We start from the raw sequence: 21,142 nt of genomic DNA, 5'->3' as shown, positions 1-21,142 counted from the left end.
TGTCATATTTTACCCTTAAGGTTTCATTCTTGGCTTATTAGATGGCTTAGATATCGAGAAATAACTTTTCCCACTCCTTTCCCATGGATCAAACCAAGAAATTGCGTGACAAGCTTAATATGGAGACTGGCCTCCCTCCAAAAAGTATATTTCGTGATGACACAATATTTAGTGCATCTCCTTCTGTCTTGCTCTCACAGCTGCTGCAGTGCTGAACACAGCAATACAAGCCCCTTTGCAGCCAGCCCAACCGTTCCAGGCACAGCCAACAGCCCAGCCCCGGCCAGCCGTCCAAACCCAGACCGTGTTCCAACCACCAGCCCAGCCAGCCCTTTTGCCACAGCCGACCACAGCAGCCACCCCACCTGCCGCCAAGCCACTGGAAACTCAGACACAGATCACGGTCCAACCCGCAGGATTTGCCGGAATAGTAAGGCGTTGGAAAACCCCTCCCCTTGAAGAAGACTTTTGAGCTACATTGAAAACAGGGTTGGGAATAAACAAACCTTCTATAAATACATTTTGGATGCAGCTAAAGGTCTTCTCCATCACTTTGGTCCTTTTTGATTTTGCCAAAGAAGAAAGTCTCATATACATTTCTGTTATGTATTCAATACTGAATAAGTTCAATAAATCTAGTAAATGTATTGAATAACATCTGCACCAATGACAAATATCCATTTGTCTGATCCATAAAAACTGATTTCAGCATCCCTGATTCAAAGTCTGAGTCACAACCTCCATTCACTCTTCATTTCAAATGAATGTATGATACACTCTCAGCTTTAATGAATATATGAATGGGAGCCAGTGTGGTATAGTGGTTCAAATGCCAGACTAGAGGTAGGGAGGCCCAGGGTCTAGTCCTCCCTTAGGCCTGGAAGCCAGCTGGGTGACCTTGGGCCAGTCACTTCCTCTCAGCTCTAATCAGCGTCAGGCTCTACAACAAGCTGGCTGAAACACAAAAACGCCCGTTGCATCATGCATCGATAGCTTTGCTGTGCAAACTACTGAGCGCAGTGCAAAACAAGAAGATGCTGCAACCAAGTGGGACAGATGCAAAGAAGAAGAAAAGCAAGTATTCAGGAGGCTCTTGCTAAACAAAGCATAGGCCGATGCAGTAACAAATTACATGTTAGTCGTATTTGAAGATCGGTGCCAAAAGGGCAATCATTATGTATGTGTTCACTTAGAGCGTGACCACTCAGACTGGGTATTTTCAAAGACAACTTTAGGCTTTAGAAAATAGACCGGGGCTGGATACAGTGTAAACTGACCTCCTCAGGAGTGATCAGGTTCCTTAATACAATAAATGCTTCCCATCTACAGAGCATAGAGTGACAAATTCATATACAATCCTGCCTCGTGGAGAAAAGTACGGAGGTAGCCGAGGCAGAGAAAATGTCTCGCTTTGCATGGAAGTGCAGGACATCCTAACCTTTGCTTTTATTGGCTGGTTTGTTCTGTTGTCTCTTGCAGATCAGCGCGGCTTCTCTTGGGGCCCCAACCCAGCTCCTCAGCTCGCTGGCTGCCACACCTGTCATCGCAAACACCATTCCCAGTGTGCAAGGAATAACTGGACAAATCCTGACTAATGCTCAAGGACAGGTAAGGGCCTCCCCGTTCCAGACACAGAAGTAATGTAAGAGCAGGCCGCGTTTAAAGGGCATGGGAATGGATTTTTGCCTGCTTTTGCTGGGACAAAACAGTAAAATGAAGAGGATGGTCTTCTGGTTACAAAAGAAAACCATTTCTGCAATTTTTTCATTAGCATTATACCCTGCCTTTCCTCTGAAAGCTTAAGGTACCTTCTGAGGCATTTTCGTCTCCTGTTTTGATATAGATTAGACATAGAGATAGTGATTAGCCCAAAGTCGCCCAAGGAGTTTTCATAGTTATGGATGGACTCAAACGGGGGTCTCCCTGGTGCCAGTCCAATACCCTAAACATTATACTATCTTGATTCTGCTATAGAAATCTTAATGGGAAAACTAAACCAGTGTTTTTGATAGGAGAATGTCAGAAGGTTCACACATTGCAAACTTGGTGCTTTTTAGCTGGGTGTCTTCCCTTGCCTTCTCCTCCAGGTTATTGGAACTCTTCCATGGGTCGTGAACCCAACTGGAATTGCAACAGCAACTCCTGCCCCAGCCACATTGCCAGCTCAAAATTTACAGGTACAAGCGGTGACACCACAGCTGCTTTTAAATGCCCAGGGCCAGGTCATCGCCACTTTGGCTAGCACCATCCAGACAGCAACCACTGTCAGGAAATCAACCCCCCCAGAATCTCCGGCCAAGAGTGAGGTGAGTCCAACTAGCAAAAATTCTGGGAAAATCATCAGAGGATCTTGCAACAGAATTGCTAAGGTGCCCAAGGAGGACCTGTATGGAGAAGAAAGTGGAGCATGCTGGGTTAGATAGAAATGGGCAGCCTACTGCTTTTGATACGTTGCTGAACTACAATTAGCAGCAATCCAACTGGCATGGCCAAAGTCCAGGGATGCTGGGAGTGGTAGTTCAGAAAAATATGGACAGCCATGGGTTCCACACCTTTACTAAAGTCTGTGCTCAGAAATGAAGCTCCTGCTTTCTTCTGCCTGTCGTACTCCCTGTAAAGTCTCTCTTCAGGATGAAAGTAGACTAATCAGACTGGTAAGGTAAAGTCTCCTTGAAGTCATGCTCAACTCCTGCTGACTATAAGGGCACGTTCATGGAGTTTTCTTGGCAACAAGATGGAAGTGGTTTACCATGGCCATTTTCCTGGCCTATAGCCCTAGGTCTCCGTTTCAAGAAGTAACCAGATCTGACCTGGCTTAGCCTTTTCAAGAGCAGTCAAGGTTGGTAAGGTGCTGCTACCTAGTTTGGCCACCCCCAGATTAGCAGTATGGTACTGCTGTTCCATTAACAGAAGAGGTCTACCCTCAAATCTTCAATCAGTCAAGGGCAACTAGACGTTGTGATGGAGGACTAGAGTAATGCTGGAAAAAAGTGTATTTCCCAATTTCTCCAGCAGCATCCTGTGTGACAGGCTGCCTGATTCTGCATACTTCTGGACCTCTGAGAGTTTGTTTTTTTAAAAAGAAAATACCTGGGTCTGGGATTTACTATTAGGATCTACTTCTATCCTAATAGCCTGGGTCCATTAGAAGAGCAAGTTATCTGACTTTGGAAGTCATGAAAGAGCCTCAAATTTTGAGTTACTTTATTATTTTTATTGCTGAGGAAGAGGAAGCACACCAGTGGGATTTTGCATCTCACCTGTCAAATTAGCTAAGCAAGCCTGGGGTGTTACGAAGTTGGCTGGAAGCAGGAATAGCATTTCCTGTTCTGCCTCAGGCAGCAAAACATTTTCACTTGGCCCTGACCCTTGACGACTTGGTAGCTGAATGTGCAAAATACTCCTCTTGTTAAGTGTTGCTTGAGGCACGAGAAATGTTATATCTGTGTCAGAATAATCAGGGGGATTTATAGATAGAGCAACACTGGTGCTCAAGTTAGCAACTGAGGCCCACGTGCAAAGAGCCCTGCCTGAAATCATCTCATCCTGGACTGAGGTGAAAACAGAAGCAATTTTTAGAGCCAGCAGACCATATCTGAAATGTCCTCCCTCCCTCCATTCCGTTTGCCTCTCCAGCACCAAGCTCTGGAAAACCTGATCCTGCTCCTTTTGCAGCTGAAGTCAGTGATGCCTAACATAGACTGGCTGATACCCCTGGTCATCAAGAAACCCAACCATTACTTTATAAGCCTGACAGGAGTGGCCTGCAGCTGAGCTAGAATCTGATTGGCTGATCTGATGTCTAATATTTCAATTGCAATTGGCTAATCTAACGCCTGGTATTTCAGTTGTGAAGTGGGAAGGTGGGCCACTGACCCTTTAAGTAAGAGCTCTTATAACAGGTACTTGAAAGTCAAGATATGTAACTTTATTCAAATTGTGTGCATCATGCAAAATAAGCAAAGATAGATGTATTTCCTAACTTGGCACAATTCTCATTGGCTAATGCGCCTTCTTTGACCATGACTGCAACCAGCATAAGAATGGCTCATGAGGCCATTCTTCACCCATAGCCATTTTATTTATTTATTCATTCATTCAATTTATGTGGCTGCCCATCTCAAACAAGTGGCTCTGGGCGGCTTACAGCAATTTTAAAAACTAGCAAAAAAAGCAACAAACAATGCAAAATAAATAGACAATCTGCAGCCCAGATAAATAAATAAGAGCAGTGTTAAAACCGTTTCTGTCTGAACGCCACTTTCTTCTGCTACATTGCCAGGTGCAGCCAATTCAGCCTGCCCCGACTCTCTCACAGCCAACTGTGGTCATTGCAAGTCCTCCCCCAGCGTCCAAACTAGCTTCTACTCCTGTCCCCATCACCTGCTCGGAGACACCAACTGTCAGCCAGCTGGTTTCAAGTAAGCATGTTGGGATTGCTGTTATTCTTGTGGCAGAGAAAGAAGCTGTCATGGGGCCAGTAATGGAGGTTGGTTCATGATCACTAGCAGTGGGATGTTTATGGTAGAAAGCCATGAAGGGGAATGCCTGATTTCTGTGTTAAAGGGGCATTGGTATACCCTACAGCTGCTGAGAAGAAGGCTGGTGATGATGACATCTGCAAGCATTAATGCAAACCAAAAAACATTTACAGGTAGTCCTCGCTTAATGACCACAATAGGGATCGGAAAATTGGTTGTTAGGCAGGGAGGTTGTTAAGCAAATTGGACCCTATTTTATGACCTTTTTTGCAGTGATAGTTAAGTGAATCACCATGGTTGTTAAGCAAATCACGTGGTTGTTAAGTGAATCATGCAGTTTCAGAATTGATTTTGCTTGCTGGAAAGGTCGCTGGACTGGGAAGGTCGCAAATGGTGATCACGTGACCCCAGGACGCTGCAACCATCATAAATGCAAGCTGGTTGCCAAGCGCCAGGATTGTGATCACATGACTGGGGGGGTGTTGGGACAGTTGTAACTTCAGGCACCAGTCGTAAGTCACTTTTTTTAGCAACATTGTAACTTTGAACGGTCACTAAACAAATGGTTGTTAAGCGAGGACTACCTGCATTACTTGTATTTCTGTGCTGCTCTACTCCTAATAACTACAGCAGTATACATGGAAAAACAGAGGATTAAAAACTACACTACACCAATAAACAATATATGTTATAATGGCACTGGCCATCAGGGTGAATACCAAAATCTAACTTCTTGCAAATTCTCTCTTCCAGAGCCAAGTTTTTACTGCTTTATGATAACTCATTAGAGAGGTGGTAGTTCTTATATATGAAGGCAGCCTGCTTGATAAGATGGGCGCTACCATTGAGAAGATCTTATTATGGGATCCCTATAGATGGAATTCCTTCAGAGACAGGACCTTGGCAGGGCCTCTTTTCCAGATATTATGGTGGGGGGATATTAACTTCAGAAACACAGTCTCATAAATAAGCTGGCCCTGAGCCATTAAGGCTTTAAAGATGATAAACAGCACCTTGAACTACATTTGAAAACTGACCAGCAACTAATGCAATTCCTGGGATACAGATGTTACTGCACAAATCTTGAAGTACCCATTGCTGCTTGGGCTGCTGCATGATGAAGCAAATGGTCTTCAAGGACGGGCCCATGTACTGTAAATTGGAATAGTCCAATTCTGAGGTGATAAGGGCCAGAGTGACTGTGTACAATGCCTCTTGGTCCAGGAAGGGTTGCAATTGGCCCACCAGATCTCCTGGCCATGGCCTCCACTTGCTGCTTCAGCAAGAGCCATGTGTTCAGAAGAATTGCAAGCCAGCTCTGTCTGGGGAGCATAGTACCATCCAGGATCAAAAATGGTATTTCTCTAGAGTCAAAAGGCTTTCATACCCACAACTATTCTGTCTTGGTAGGATTCAGTCTGTTCCTCCTCATCTAGGCACCAAATCAATGCCTCCACTATATCACTTGTCTGGCCTGGGGTAGTAATGTGTAACTGGATTATTGTCCATATGATACCTTATTCCATACTGCCATATGACCTCTCTCAGCAGCTTCATGTACTGTAGATATTAATTAAGGAAGAAAAGAGATGAGTCCTGTGGCACCCTGTAATGAAGTAATTGTGGGCTCAACCTCTTCCTACCTACCACCACTGACTGAAACCAACCACTCAGGAAGGAGAACCACTACCACACAATGCTTTGCATTCCTAACCCTTGCAGCCAGGGGTATGGAATACCACTAGTAAATCAAGCAAGAGAGGAGAGTCACACTTACTCACTTGAGTCTTGACAGAGGTTATCAAATGGGAACCACTGCAGTTTTGATCCCATACCCAGGCCTGAATGTGGACTGATAAAGGTCCAGGCAATCTGTTTCCTCCAGAATTATCTGTGATTGTGAGCTCACCACTTTCTCTACCACCTTTCCTAAAAAAGGCAAATGGTACACAGAGTGGTAGTTATCTCAAATAGGTGAACTGATACATGGATTCTTGAGAAGAGGGCTCACTAGTGCCTCTTGCAAGGCTGCTTGAAAATACTTCTCTTCCAAGGGTATATTTACTACCTCTTGTACCCTTCTACTAACCAAGAGGGTCAGGGACCCAGTACACAAGAAACCAGGCTCACCACACAGAGAACACTGCATCAAGGCTTACTGACTGATCCCTGGTAACTAAGCAAGACAATGCCACCATATCTAGCTAGTGTCCTACTCTGTATGGATACTGAGCGGATTCCTCACAATGACCCTACAACAGTTCTTTCAAGCCAAACATTCTTAAAAAGGAATGGATCACTTTAAATAAAGCTATTGGGTGGCTATATGTGGATTCAATAAGAGTAGACAAGTAACCCTGATTCACTGCTCTTACCATTACAGTGTAAGCTCAATTAAGAATTCTTATCCATGTTAGTTGCATTTGTCCTTCATTTTACACCAGCATTACTCTTGGCATCTCTTCTGGCAAGTTATCTTCAAGAGTTCCTTGGTAAACCAGGGAGCCTCTATGGATCAGTGCACAAGGAGAGTCCACTCAGGAACAATCCTGCTGAGAGTTCCTGTTGACCTTAGATCCCACCAGACTGACTAACATCTCCCTAGAACTGCCCACCAGAGTTTCAGGAAACTCCCAAGCACCCTTTGAAACCTGCTTGGGTCCAGCACACACCCAAGGCAGACCAATCTAATAGGCTCTTCCTCCCTGTGGAGAGTTGTGGCTCAAGAGAAATCCAAGGAGAGTGACCTAAAGGGACTGATGAAAATGTCCCCCATTTGCAGATCACAACTCAACTATTCTGAAATAAAAACTACTTCCCACCCAGTGCCATGAATGGTGCATGTAGCTGCAGGAGAGAGGATTTATAGTGCAATTTAATCAGAAGTGCAAAATGGAACGAGGATATCATTTTCATTCTTTCTCCTACCAGAGCCTCAACCTCCAAATAGTGGAAGTGATGAAGATGGCATCAACCTGGAGGAGATCAGAGAGTTTGCCAAGAACTTTAAGATTCGACGTCTCTCTCTGGGTCTAACACAAACTCAGGTGGGGCAGGCATTAACTGCCACTGAAGGACCTGCATACAGCCAGTCTGCTATATGTAGGTAAGCCACCTTGTTTCCCTGTGCAGATTACCCTGGGTGGAATGCAGCCCTCAGTAGAAAACTACTAGGTTGCCTAGTCTTCTTTTGAACCAACACTAGGCCTTCCTCCTTCCTAGTTCTTTAAAGAAGCTCCATACCATCAAAACAATAGGCTTGGGGCTACCATATCTGGGCTGAACACCTCGAGATGACCACTAGATGGCAGCAAAAGAGATAGTGTTGTTTGTATCTCTTGGGTGTCATCTAGTGGATATCTAACGTTTTGCAGCCCAAAAGGAGTACTGTAGCCCTAAATAGCATTCCATATCAATTTCTAATCCTGAATTAAATGGAATGTTGTTACGATGGCAGTTATTTTTAAGGGAAAATGTAGAGCCTGCTCATTTTGAGCTCTGCTCTGCCATAAAGGACTGATGAATCAAACTTGACCGTAAAGGTGTTTGTTTCTTCAGGGCTGGGCAACAAAAGGTAGTGACAAGAAGCCCTCCCTGTACTCTTCAATGGTTCCTGCCGATTTTGCAGATTTGAAAAGTTGGACATCACCCCCAAGAGTGCCCAGAAGCTGAAACCCGTGCTGGAGAAGTGGCTGAGCGAGGCTGAGCTTCGGAACCAGGAAGGCCAGCAGAACCTGATGGAGTTTGTGGGTGGGGAGCCTTCCAAGAAGCGGAAACGCCGCACCTCCTTCACCCCGCAGGCCATTGAGGCCCTCAATGCCTACTTTGAGAAGAACGCCCTGCCCACTGGCCACGAAATCACCGAGATTGCCAAGGAGCTCAATTATGACCGGGAGGTGGTCCGGGTTTGGTTCTGCAACCGGCGACAGACGCTCAAAAACACCAGCAAACTCAATGTCTTTCAGATCCCTTGAGGGCTGGAGCTTGCAGCGAGAGCCTCCCTCTCCCTACCTGGCTGCTATACGCACTTTGTGGCTAAGTCTGCCCTGCCCCTGCCGCCACCCGTTGATAGTGATGACTGAAGTAAAAGGGGGGAGATAGGGTCTCCTCTTGTTTATTGTGCCCCGGCCTACTCGCCTACTCGTCAGCTGCTTCCTTCCTCCCCGACGATTGCACTGAGCTGTGAAGGCTTAGGAGTCCATTGGCGTTTAGCTTCTTTCTGTGTCAGACAAAACATGGTCAGTTAAAAGAAAAAAGGTTCCCCTTGCCTGGTTCGTGTGCATTTTCCTTTTTTCTTTTTGATGGTAGCGTTAGGACTGCCACCAGCATAGCATCCACCAAGAATGATGGGCAAAACCCGCTTTCATTTTAGCCTCTTTTCATAGACATCTATCACTTCCTATCCTGTAACAAGCCCCGCTAATCATATCTAAGCAGAGTTGTGGCATAATTTATATCTCCTTTTCCGTGTGAATATTACTATGATGATTATCATACAGAGCACTATTAAATTGAAAGATGTATTATTTGTTTTTTCACCTGCCAGGACCCTGAAGTTTAATATCCTGGTTCCCTGTTGTTCCTTTTATTTTAAGACTGATTTGCCAGCTAGAGTTTCCCTTCCAGAAGGAGGCTAAGTAGAAGAGGGAGGCAGGTACAATTGTTTACGTCTTGGGATATTTTATATCTAGGGAATCTCATGCCAGTAGAGTGGCACTAACATCAGCTGAGTTTTTATGCAGTTTTTCCAACCCTACCTGGCAATACAGATAGTCCTCATTTAGCGACCGTTCACAGTTACGATGGCAACGAAAAAGTAACTTTATGACCAAGCCTCACATTTATGACCTTTGCAGGTCTGTAAAGCAAAGGAAAGCTGAAGTAAGATTGTAAGCACAGTCGCAGTTTCACTTAGCAGCCACTTCACTTAATGACCAAGTCCCAATTGCAGTCACTAAATAAGAACTATCTGTACTAGGGCTTCAACTGGGAACCTCCTGCATATAAGGCTGGCGTTCTACCACAGCCCCTTCTTTGCAGTGATGGAGCCCCTTGGTGATGGCTTTTCAAAATCCAGCAGATTCCTGGCTGTTAAACCCCTTGAGCAGATCCTGATTTGGAACAATTATTGTCAGAACTGAGAGGAATAGGACAGGTGGAAGTCACTGCAGGTACCTTGCCTTCCTCCAGCAGTACAAATTTAGGGTATCAAGTGCTTGCTTCATGGGAGGGATCCATTGAAACGTATGTGAGAATGCCATCTTCTACACAATAAAGCTATTGGTTAAAGAGAGTGGAAGGAGTACAGCTGTGTCCCTGAAATGGGGTGATGTCAGCCTCACTTGGTAGACCAGACCAGGAAATCAACTCCACAGGAAGACTAGAATTAACTATATTGAGATTGGCTATAATAACAGAATTTTGCAAGTCTGATTGTGCTGAACCTTCCTCCCCACCCTGCTTCTTATACTCCAGTGAATCAGGGAGGTGTCTGCCTAGCCCACTTCCTAATATCATTTCTCAGGGCTAAAAAGATGTTTCAGCCCCCTCTGCCTAGGTAACAGTTCTTGCTTATTTCTGTCAAGGTCATCTTCCTTACTCTCTACAGGTAGCAACAAAAATTAAATCAGCATTTGAGACCTGAGTTAACCTTGTCCTGTTGAATCCCTCAGTCTGACTCCTCTTCCTGCCTCACCAACGTTTTTGAGACAATTCAACACATTTCACCTTTAACTTTTAAAAGTACATGAGCTGAATTGCACAATATAGCAGGGAGCTAATTTCTTAGGGAAAAACAAACACTTTCTCTCTTTATAGTAGAGATCTTGCATCAAGAAAGAAAACTGCTGATGGGTAATTCATGAGATGATGCCCTCTCAATACATGCACAATTCATGTGACGCTACTAATAATGCAAAAATGGCATTATCAGTAACTAAGCATGTAAAAAGTAAGTGTCTGGGGAGGCCTGTTAAAGCAACCAAGGAGAAACAGATGATTCTGTTATTCAACATTTCATTAATAAAGTCTTTTTTTTTTTCCTACTGGAACCTAAGTTTTTTTTTCCCCTGAAAGGGGTATGTGTTTTCCACCTCACTCTTCCAAAATTAATTTCCTTGCAGAACATCAGGTTTTTGTTTTTAATTTACTGTATTCATGCACATCACTGAATTTGGGAATATTAAGGGGGGGAAAAGGGATGTAAAATGTTGCATATAGTAAGATGGAGTTTGAAATGATTGCCTTAAAAGTTATATTGGAAGTTTACATTAAAAAGGTTTGTCAAAATCAAATTTTGAAAGCAAGATTTTAAAATTTTCACACTTTGAGTCTACTTCCTGCACATTTTAAACATTTTAAATCACATCTTGACCGGCACATCTTGACCAAGTTTTAGATTTCCATGATATGTGCACATTACATGGCAGCTTCCATAGCGTGGAAGGGCATTCTGGAAGAAAATATGGAACTGGAGCTGCTCCACTGAGTTTGATTAGCGTACAGTCTTTCAATTCGTATCAAAGCATGTGTTAACAAACTGCCATCCTTATTTCACCTCTGCAGTCATTTTTGGTACATTCCCATCTACACAGATTTCCCTTCCTAAAATCACATGTAAAGGTTAAGTGTGGCTTACCAGTAACTCAATACAGGGGCTGTGATGTGATGGTAAAAAGGTAAGATGGAAGAAGGAGGAAAAAGCAAAGAGGATTTGAATTTTAAAGGAAAGATGGTTGAGAGGAGACACTATAAGATTGCATCTCAATCAATCTCATGTATTTGTCTTTTAAACGTACCTTTTAATGCCATGTAAGCAGAAAGCATAATATAAAACATGACAGCTCCTAGCACATGGATTATCTTATTTGTGTAAAGGCCAGTAGAAGTCATACATACTGCTTGGTATGTATCTTTTACAAGGCATAAATACTTGTCTACACTAACATTTATCTCATTTATCTGGTTGGAAATTGGAAGAAAGATTGGCAGGGCAAGCTTATCTGTTCTTTCAGAGGAGAGTGTCAAGCCCCTTAAGAAAGCTAGATCCTCCAAAATCTTGTTAGTCAGGCATATTGCAAGGAAAACAGATAATAGATCTTGGAAACTGGATGAGCGTATAGTTAGGGTGAACTGCATCAAGGAGGACCTACTATGCTGTTCACCCTAACTATACACACATCCAGTTTCCAAGATTAACCAACCTTGTGTCAGTAAGTTCATTATAGCAGGTCCTCCTTGATGCAGTTCACCCTAACTCACTCTTGATTTCAGGAGGCACTTGCTACCCATTCTTGGTCTGCAGTGTTTTGCAAACATCCATTCTAGTTCCCATGCTCAGAGAACTGCATTACCTGATAGTGGAAGGTAGTTGTTCCCTCTCTCAATTACTCATGCCAGCACCAAGACTGGTGTTAAGTGTGAAGACCATGAATGCACACTGGGACAATGTTGGATGCACAGCTGCCCCAGCCCAACTTCCTTTTAGTCCTTTTTGAAACTGCCAATGTTGGAAAGAGCTGAGCTCTGAAGCTCTCAGGGAGGTTGGTAGGAACAGGTTTCCAGTGTTGTATTGCCTCTCTTTCAGGTTCTAAAAGAGAATTCAGAAAAATCCTGAGGTCTTCAGGACATTTGCTTAGAGACTACAGAACTACAGTCATCCTATACACCAAGAGTATATTGCAGAGGGTCAGGGAACCAAATACAAGCATACACAGATCCCTTCACAGACACGCACACCATACATAAAATTCCTTGTCCTTCTCTCTCCCTTGTTACCCAACTCCTCAGTGATCCGGTGCAGATCTCTGGTTTCCTGTTGTCAATAGCAAAGAGACAGCAGTATTGCAGTCTCTGCCAGGCAATAAACAAGCTGGTCTTCACCAGTTACATCATAATCTTGTCATTAATGGCAGCAGGATCCTGGTGATCCATTTCCTGATGATCCACCCATTATGGTGATCAGCTAGGCAGTGGGAAAAGGGATGCTCCTATGGAACTAAAGATCAGACATTTTGTAGTTAAGACACGAGCACCAAGTTGCCCACTCAACCACACCGCAATTCCCTGGGAATAAATTCCACTGAACTCAATCTAGCTTACTTTTAAACAGACATATTTCAGACTGAGCTATCAAATCTTTGGAGACTTATAGTGGGGTGGGTAGGGGAGAGATGATAGATTACTATTAACCCCCAACATAGGCCAGGTCAGGAAATGCACTCCACAAGTAATACTGGAACTCTACTTTATTGATCAAGGCTATAATGCCAGAATCTTGAGAGCCTGATAGGGTTTCCCCTTCCCTCACTCTTAACCAAAGAGAGTCAAAGCAGGGTCACTTTAAGTTTCTTGTTCACGCTATCTCATTTTCTGGGCTGAATTCATGTTTTGCTAACCAACTTCGCATCCCTTCTCCAAGGTCATCTCTGTGGTTCTTTACCATTCTAGTCTTCAGTCCTCTTCCCTGTAAGTGTATAGAAAAAAGCATTTTCCCCCTTCCTTTTCCTTGTAATACGAATTCCATATCAGTATATACAACTAATTGGCAATATGTTTGAGATCATCAAAAAGTACTTCTTTATAATGAATATAAAGCATTTACTATTACTACAAGAAATGTTCATGGAGATTATTGCATTAGGGAAAAAAACACTCAGCTTTTCCAGACTCTCTGATTAACTAGCAATTAATGAAAATAGTTAAAGCATTATAACTTAAAAACAATAACAAAATGAAAACAGCAGAAACAAAGTTCCGCACAGGAGAGAAATAAAAGGAAGCTCAACTGGTATTCTAACAGAAGCTGGGGGTTAGGGTGGCAGAAAAGGAAAAAAAAAATGCCTAAAAGGTATCAGGTTCCCCAAAGAGCATTCTAGAAATGGGAAGGAGGGAATAGAGCAGAAAGGATCTTCTTCTTAGCTACACCATGTCTAACCTCTTGTATTTTTTACAAGATGGGATAAATTAATCACAGGGTATTAGCGATATAGTACATTGCATTAGATATTGTCTATATTCAATGCAGAGCTATAAATACTAGATATTAATGCCTGTGGACTGCTCTTTTTGTTAGTCATTATTAAAAAACAAGAATACTGTTTGCTCTGATCCAACAATGCATTTTTTTCACATGGTATGTGTTGGCTTTCTGTTGCCCGTACTGATTATATCTTGCATATATAGGGGTGTACATCCACATGACAAAGAAACTCAGAGAAAACTAATAGATGAGCTGTATTGGGTGAAGAGGGAAGAAGATGGGAAGATTACAGTTGTTCCTACAGAAAAGTTTTACAAACCACTGTGTGTTCTCACAACTGGGGCAGGGCAAAGAAATGTAGGCACCACATTTCTGCTAGTCCTGAATATCTGATCTGGAACATTTGGAACATCAGTTCTTAATGTTTTTCACATACATACTTACATACATACATACATACATACATACATACATACATACATACATACATACATATCCTTTTGCCTTCACCAAGTGCTAGAGAAGATGGGACCACAGCTACAACCTGTTGGTGGCAGCATTGTGTCAATGACCATGGAAGAACAAGCTTAAGATTGCTGAAGGAGATGCCAAATCATACAAAAGTCCACATTTGGAAACAAGCCACTTATCTCTCAGTTCATCTCAATGGCTTGGGTTATCATAATATAATTGATGTAACATAAAAATTGAGAACCGTGTCTTGCTATGTAAACTCCATGCCCTCAAGCAAGCAATGCTGTTTCAGTTCTCTGATCAGCAACACAGAAGGCAATAATTCTGACTCAAGGGATTGTTGCAAGGACAAATGTTATCTGATGTGTGTAAAATGCTTTGCACACTTGAAAGCAGCACTGCAGTTAGGAAAGGCCTGGCCATAAGTCCAGGTGTGATTTAATAGCTAGAGCTAGGCCTTTCTTTCAAAACATAGCAGGGACCAGGACATTGTCTAGTCTTCTAAGACAGGTTGAACCACAAACTGACCAACCACAATTTAGTGTGCTGTGCAAATTGATTCTGGGTGGCTTATGGTTCAGTGTGTGTTCAAATCCAGAAAAGCAGATTAACCCAGAAAATTATGATTCACTTAACTATAAGTTAACATGTCATGTGGATACAGTCATTTTAAGAGAAGTAACATGGGCCCATCTAGAGGCAAGAAAAGTCCAGAACAGAAAGCCACATATTGGAGGTTGCCAATGTGGTGCCCATGGGCACATATGCCCACCAGGTTGCTCATACTCTCTTGATTTTGTCCCTGTCTTTATGGAGACAGTGAGGAATGCTTCATAGCTGCCATAGTCACTTCAATTTGCAGTCACGGTAGAGTGACTGACTTCTGTTTTGCTGCCAGACAGAACTTTCCTATAACCTAAGAATAGCACAAACATAACACTTTTCAGTGAAACACTTCAGAACTATATCTGCAGCTGGCTCATACACCTACGCCTGAGCTGAAGTTCTCTTTGGCCATCCTTTAGTCAGCTGAAAACTATGCTGTTATGAAACCTACTGTCCCGTTGCTGATCTGTATCCTCTTCCAAGTAATTTAAGTAATCTGTCCTCCAAAATAGTGGGTGACAAAGCCTAACAGATTTTATACATCTTGAGGGTGCCCTTGGATGTTGTCAGAATGAGCATAAAAGTACAATTTTACACTGGTACAGCTAAACATGGCCTAAGATTGTCTCATTCATAGGCTGGGAGTGAGACAAAGGCACTGTCATGGGGATACGGCTGAACAGAGATTTTACCAGCACATCAATGCTGTGGTTAGGCACAAATGGGGAAGGGCTCTTCAGCGCCTTAAAAAGCAACAGAATTATGGCATGAGCTTCTGAAAACTGCACCCCACAAAAGCATATGCCTTTCTCCTCATTTTGTAAAATAACAGAATCAGTTCAAATATTCAGATGGAAATTGAATCAAGCAACGTATATGCCAAGCAAGCAAGATACACATCAGTGGACACGACCTCATCCTATGCGTACTGCTGGCTAAAAACTCTCCTTAATTTCAGTAGAACTTGCTCTAAAATAAATGTGCCTAAAATCATAAGCCTTAAGCATAAGGGTGAGATAAGTATGCCTTATTTTTTTGGGCGGGGGATGCCTTCGAGACAGTCTTGACGCCTGGCGAGCGCTCGGACAGGTCCCTGCAATTTTCTTGGCAAGGTTTTGGAAGGGGCTTGCCATTCCCTGTTTCCTAGGGCTGAGAGAGAGGGACTGGCCCAAGGTCACCCAGATGGCTCCGTGCCTAAGGAAGGACTAGTCTCCCGGCTTCTAGTCCAGTGCCTTTAACCGTTGCACCAAACTGGCTTTTGAGCTTTATTTGGAGTACCTAATTAAAATACTTAAGATTCATTACACTTGGGGCATTAAGCTTAAGGAACCATTCCCACTGAACACGCATAGCCTCGGCCCACGCATTTCCACCTGTCCGCCTTCACTGACCGCTAATGCAGGACTCCCTGCCCCATCAACCTCGCCCGTTGGTGCTCCAGACTAAACACGAGCAGGCTGTAGAGGGGGGCGGGCGGACGCCCCCCCTCAGCCCTGCCCAGACTTCTAAGCCCGCCACCAAAGGAACCTCAGTAAGCCCCGCCCCCTCCCCTTACTTCATTCCCGCAGGCTGTGGCTCGGAGTGTAAGGCAGGAGACGGTGCTTCACTCTCACGTTCCGATTGGTCAAGCGGAGGAGGGGGCGGGAAGGAGAGCCCCGATTGGCTTCGGCAGCCGAGGGAGGGGCGGGGACCGGCGCGGTGGCCCGGCTGGGCTGCTGCATGTAGCGGCGTCCTCTTTTTCTGTCTGCCTCCATGTTGAGTGGATCTCGGGGCTGCGGGAGCGAAGGTGCCTAGGCTGCTCGGGGCTGCCGGGATGGAGGAAGGCCGTCCCGCGCTCTTTAGAGCGGGACCTCCTGGGCTGGGGCTTGCTGAGCTGGAGCTAGGGGAGCCGGGCGGAATAGGCGCGTGCAGGGGCAGGGGTCGGCTGGATGGCGTGGCGCTGCCCGGAAGCGTGGGTGGCTTGGGGCCTCAGGAGGAGGAGGGTCTGCTTCGGGAGCCCCGGCGCTTCGGCGGGGCTGGTAGCCCAGGTCACCGGGCTGGGGTGCGGGCACAAGGCTGGCTGCGGAGACGGAGGGAGGAAGGGAGGTCCGCGGGACGGACGTCCTCCTCGTCGGTGCGTGCCTGCTCTGAGGAGAGCCGGACAAGATCCGCGAGGGCCCGGAGGGTGGTCGACTTGGGAGCGAGAGTCGCCAAGGGAGGCCCGGTGGGCTGGCTTGCTCGCTTGGGGTCTCTTGCGGATGGCCGGGGCCCCGGTACGGTCAGGAACAGCGCAAATCCTTCAGGAGGGGGATCGGAGAGCAAGCCCGAGTCCTCACCCTCATTGGAAGCAGGCTGAGCCCTCGCAGAAACTTAGAGGGGCGGGGGGGGTACGAAGTAGATAGTAGAGTTTGTTTACGAACCGCGCTATAAGAGGCAGGTGCACCTGAGGGAACTGCATCTTTTGGTGGAGGAAGAGCCTCCCGTGCCCTCTGCATATATCTGTTTTTGTCTTAAAGAGGTGGTTCTGGAGTGGGCATGGTGGCTGGAGACCTGGCGGCGGCATCCTAGTGTGCCTTGGATATTCTGGAGGAGTTGCTTTTCTATCCCAGCTAGTCGGCTCCTGAAAGTCTGTTCAAAAATGGCTTGGGCTCTGAAGCTGCCCTTGGCGGACGAAGTCATCGAGTCAGGCCTAGTTCAGGATTTTGATGCCAGCCTTTCTGGCATTGGCCAAGAGCTAGGCGCTGGTGCGTACAGCATGAGGTAAGTAAAGAACACGATTCTGCCCAGTTTTTCACGGAGCTGTTCACGTTGGGGAAACGCTGCATCCAAAAAGATTGAGCTGGGAATGTTTTGACTGATGTCACGTTGAGGAGGTGTGGTTAGATCAAATATGTGTTGTTTTGCTGTATTAAGTGAAGTAGCTGATCTGGTTGGTTACAAGGCATAGAACCCGTGTTGAACGGCATTCCCTGTTTGCACCATGTGGTAACTGGTGGATGTTTTGAAAGTTACTGTTGCATGTTCTTTAAATGGTGGGTGAGCTGCACATTGCATTTGTTGGTGTGCCTCAAAGCTGTCCCTGCCAAAATATCTGTAGCATGGTAGGGCTTTTTGTAGTATGGACCTATAATATTCTAGGAGGTGAAAAAATTATCATATTATGAATAAACTTGGGAACTTCAGTCTTGCTTCTGGTTCAGCCTCATATCTGAAGTAATGAAACATATTGATTATGACTGGGCAATAATCCTAGTTGGATAACTAATACTTTCTCTTAATTTTGAATGGTTATCTTGTACTTCTTTTCTCAAGATGTCTTAATATATTCTTACTATACTACATAGAACAAACTCTTACTTTAAAAGAGCGTATTGGTAAAAGTTTTATGGAGCATGTAAACATAACAAAGCAAACCTGCTCTTTCCTACAAAGTTTTGTTACATAAATAATTCGATTAAAATGCTGTGTAACTAAGTGAGTTCTTATTTTATTTATAAGAACATTTATATGGTTCCTTTAACAACTTTTTTGTAAACAGAGAAATCTGCAGTCATGAAGGCTATCAGTTTGAATGGATGAAACTATTTAAAGAAGGGAGGGTAGATCAGATGTTCTTTGATTATGATGGAATGTCCAGATTTAAACCTCATAACTCAGTTCTTTTTGTTCACTGAATTTATATTTATAGAATTTCTTACTTCTTTCCACTGATAAAACAATCTCAGAGTGAAATAGGATGTTAACATAAAAATATAACAATAAAAAGAAGAAAAGGGAAGTGAAACCATATAAATACAGGAGGACATAGCATATAATAAAAATGAAAAAGTGTCAAAATTGAATGATGTCCTAATACGTTGCACAGAATCAAAAGCCTGACATCTCTTTGCTTGATGGTGTGCTTGTAATAACAAAAACTGTTGTGAGCCCAACTGTCTCTGTTGGCTGGATGCACATGTTGTGCTAAGTCGTAATATGGTTTATTTGGTTGAATAAGCCATGATTTATTTTAGGTCAGTGACAACACTGGCTTACAGTTCTAAAATCAGTAAGACAACAAGCCATTATTTCAACCTTTGCTTTATTGCCCTAAAATCATCGTTTAATTGGTGAATGGGAATGTATGTTCCTTGGTTTATTCCTAGTTTTGGCTGAGCATATTTGTGCCTTTCTCAAGCTATGTTTTTGCATTGGACAATACTTTCCATTATTTAAATCCATTATTGTCCCACAGAAAATAAGCTGCAGACTTAGGCACCTGATGTTCCCTCCCACAGCTTATTGCATGTTCGCATGGTTAAGTCTTAGGTCTTTGTCATTATCTACACTGATTGGTTAGATAATTCATGCCATGTACTTGCACTGCAGTTCAGGAAAAAAATAAAGATGAAGTCCCACCCACACAACCTAAAAGAAAAAAAAAAAGTATGAGTTTTCCTAAGTACTAAGGAAAGTGTCTACAAGCGCTGTGGTATCTGTAGATGCCATCCTGGACTTGCATATCTGCAGTTTTAAAACAAAAATGAGGCTGCTTCCAGAATACCATAAAAGATCCTGTCCAACTGGTTTATGCCATGTGATATATATGAAACTGCCCAGAAGAACATAAACTTTGAAAAAGTGTGATTTTATTACAGTATATGTTCATGTAAGAATTTGTGTGTATGCTGACCTTTAGCCTAATAGGTGTAAAAAAATGTGTTTAAAAATGTATTACCTTGGAAAGCTAACTGTTGTGGATTCAGTCTGAAGAAGGAGCACAACATTGAGAAGAACCATGTTTATTGCAACAATCATTGGGTGCCTGCTTTACAAGAAAGAGAGACCCTGAACAATGAAAAAGCAAAGATTGTTATAGAAGTTGGGGGCTACAAGGCGGGAAATCATAGGGATCTGACTTGCTGACCAATTTGGAGAAGCTAGGCAGGTCCTTGTCAGTGTGCCTGAGGTGAGTTCTATTGTTTGGTAAAATGAGCCTTTCAGGAGGGCAGCAGAAATGAGGAAGTTCATTGTGAAGGAGATGGAATGTTGAAGTCATCAGTTGATGGAGGATGGAATGATTGCTATGTTGCAATTTTCTTGTAAGGAGGCTTCTATTCTTTAGTTTGATGGGACTGAAGGTGCAACTTCTGTTTTGTTTGTTAGGTTTATTTTCTCAATTAAACTAATCAAATACTTCAACAAGAATAGGTAGACATCCATAAGACACACAAAGAAAGTCTTCTTTCTTCTATACTCATTTCTTTTCTTTTTTTCTTTAACAAAAGTGTTATTGAATTGCAGGCCAGAATCAAGTGCAGTAGTGCTTAAAAGTTTGTGAAGCCTTCTGAATTTCCAATATTTCTGCATAAATATGATCTAAAACATGATCAGTTGTCCACACAAGTCCTAAAACTAGATAAACAGGACTGGATTCTCTTTATCTAGTTTTAGGACTTGTGTGGAGAACAGATCATGTTTAGGTCATATTTATGCAGAAATACTGGAAATTCAAAAGGCTTCTTTTAAGCACCACTCTGTATCTGAATGTGGCATTATATAGAGCTATAGAAGAAATAAACAGCAATTTCAGTTAGGCCTGGAAGCCAACTAATAGGTAGCGCAGTAACTTCAAAATAGGTATTGTTCTAAATGAATAGGAGAATTGGAACAAAAACATAAAACCAACCCAAACAGTTGATGAAAGAATGGCAAGAAATTAATCAGCAATTAAATCTATTAGAAATAGAAGAATTACAGAAGAAGATAAAATTTGCCAAACAGAAGAATTTTGAACATGCACATGAACCAGGGAAATTATTAGCTTACCAACTGAAAAAAGAAACACACAGAATTATCAGTAATAAAAAAGGATCCAAATTGTTACACTGAAGATCAGAAATAATAGGAGAATTGGCAGCTTCCTTAAAAAATTATGCTCCAAGACCAGTATTGACAAAGCTGTTATAAATAAATATCTCAAAAAGTTGGTCATCAAAGAATTCAGTAATCAACATAGGCAAATATTAAGCACATCTATAACTGTTCAAGAAACAAAAAAAAAACCCTAAAATTAAATTGGGAAAAGCACCAGTCCTCACTTAGTGACCATTCGTTCAGAGACCATTCATAGTTACGATGGTGCTGGAAAAATAACTTTATGGCCCATTTATGACCATTTATGACCTTCGCAGCATCCCTCAGTCATGGAATTGCCATTACAGTCAGTATGTGTTGTCCTGTGCCTGACCTGTGGTTTTTTCTTTCTTCCCCCCCTTACAGAGCAGAGAGATTGGAGAGAGGGATTGCAAGAAAGTAAGCTGCTTGCTCTTTTACACATCGAAAGCAATGCAATTGCGCTGGCAGCCTGCGGCTGGGAGGTGTGGGTGTGCTATGAAAACAGCTTATAGTACTCACTTGAAATCCCTTCTCTAATCTCTTGATTTCTGTAGGCAATCTCTCCTTTGCCTGACACTTCCCCACCTCACAGAGGAGAGAGATTGGAGAGGGATTTCAAGAGAGTAAGCTGCTTGCTCTTCTACACATTGAGAGCAATGCGATTGCACCAGCAGTGGGAAAGGGTCAGGCAAAGGAGAGATTGCCTACAGAAATTGCCTGCTGCCCCCCCCCCCCAACGGAGAGC

General features: G+C 43.4%; 2 protein-coding genes across 9 annotated transcripts in view; both read left to right on the top strand.

Annotated features, from left to right (window-relative positions):
* The window catches only part of POU6F1 (POU class 6 homeobox 1), a 33,003-nt gene extending 22,229 nt beyond the window's left edge, over positions 1-10,774 (top strand). For 7 of the 8 annotated variants that reach the window (XM_088138079.1, XM_088138082.1, XM_088138083.1 and 4 more), the window contains 6 exons: positions 201-430; positions 1,480-1,608; positions 2,088-2,306; positions 4,283-4,421; positions 7,413-7,587; positions 8,110-10,773. In XM_088138079.1, the coding sequence (XP_087994205.1) occupies positions 201-430; positions 1,480-1,608; positions 2,088-2,306; positions 4,283-4,421; positions 7,413-7,587; positions 8,110-8,455 (1,238 nt within the window). In that variant the 3' untranslated portion in view covers positions 8,456-10,773. Of the gene's footprint in view, positions 1-200; positions 431-1,479; positions 1,609-2,087; positions 2,307-4,282; positions 4,422-7,412; positions 7,588-8,109 lie in introns of all 8 variants that reach the window. The other variant, XM_088138087.1, reaches the window with a different exon arrangement.
* Positions 10,775-16,208: 5,434 nt separating this feature from the next.
* TFCP2 (transcription factor CP2) overlaps positions 16,209-21,142 on the top strand; it is a 44,765-nt gene continuing 39,831 nt past the window's right edge. The window contains exons 1-2 of the mRNA XM_007420725.4: positions 16,209-16,327; positions 17,037-17,280. Coding sequence (XP_007420787.1) covers positions 16,294-16,327; positions 17,037-17,280 — 278 coding nt within the window. The 5' untranslated portion in view covers positions 16,209-16,293. The remainder of the gene's footprint in view (positions 16,328-17,036; positions 17,281-21,142) is intronic.

Source organism: Python bivittatus, unplaced genomic scaffold, assembly GCF_059951505.1.
Source record: "Python bivittatus isolate LINGU-HERP-01145 unplaced genomic scaffold, Pbiv_v1 ctg000220_np1212, whole genome shotgun sequence".
NCBI classification, from domain to species: Eukaryota; Metazoa; Chordata; class Lepidosauria; order Squamata; family Pythonidae; genus Python; species Python bivittatus.
This window is presented reverse-complemented; position numbering and strand designations above follow the sequence as displayed.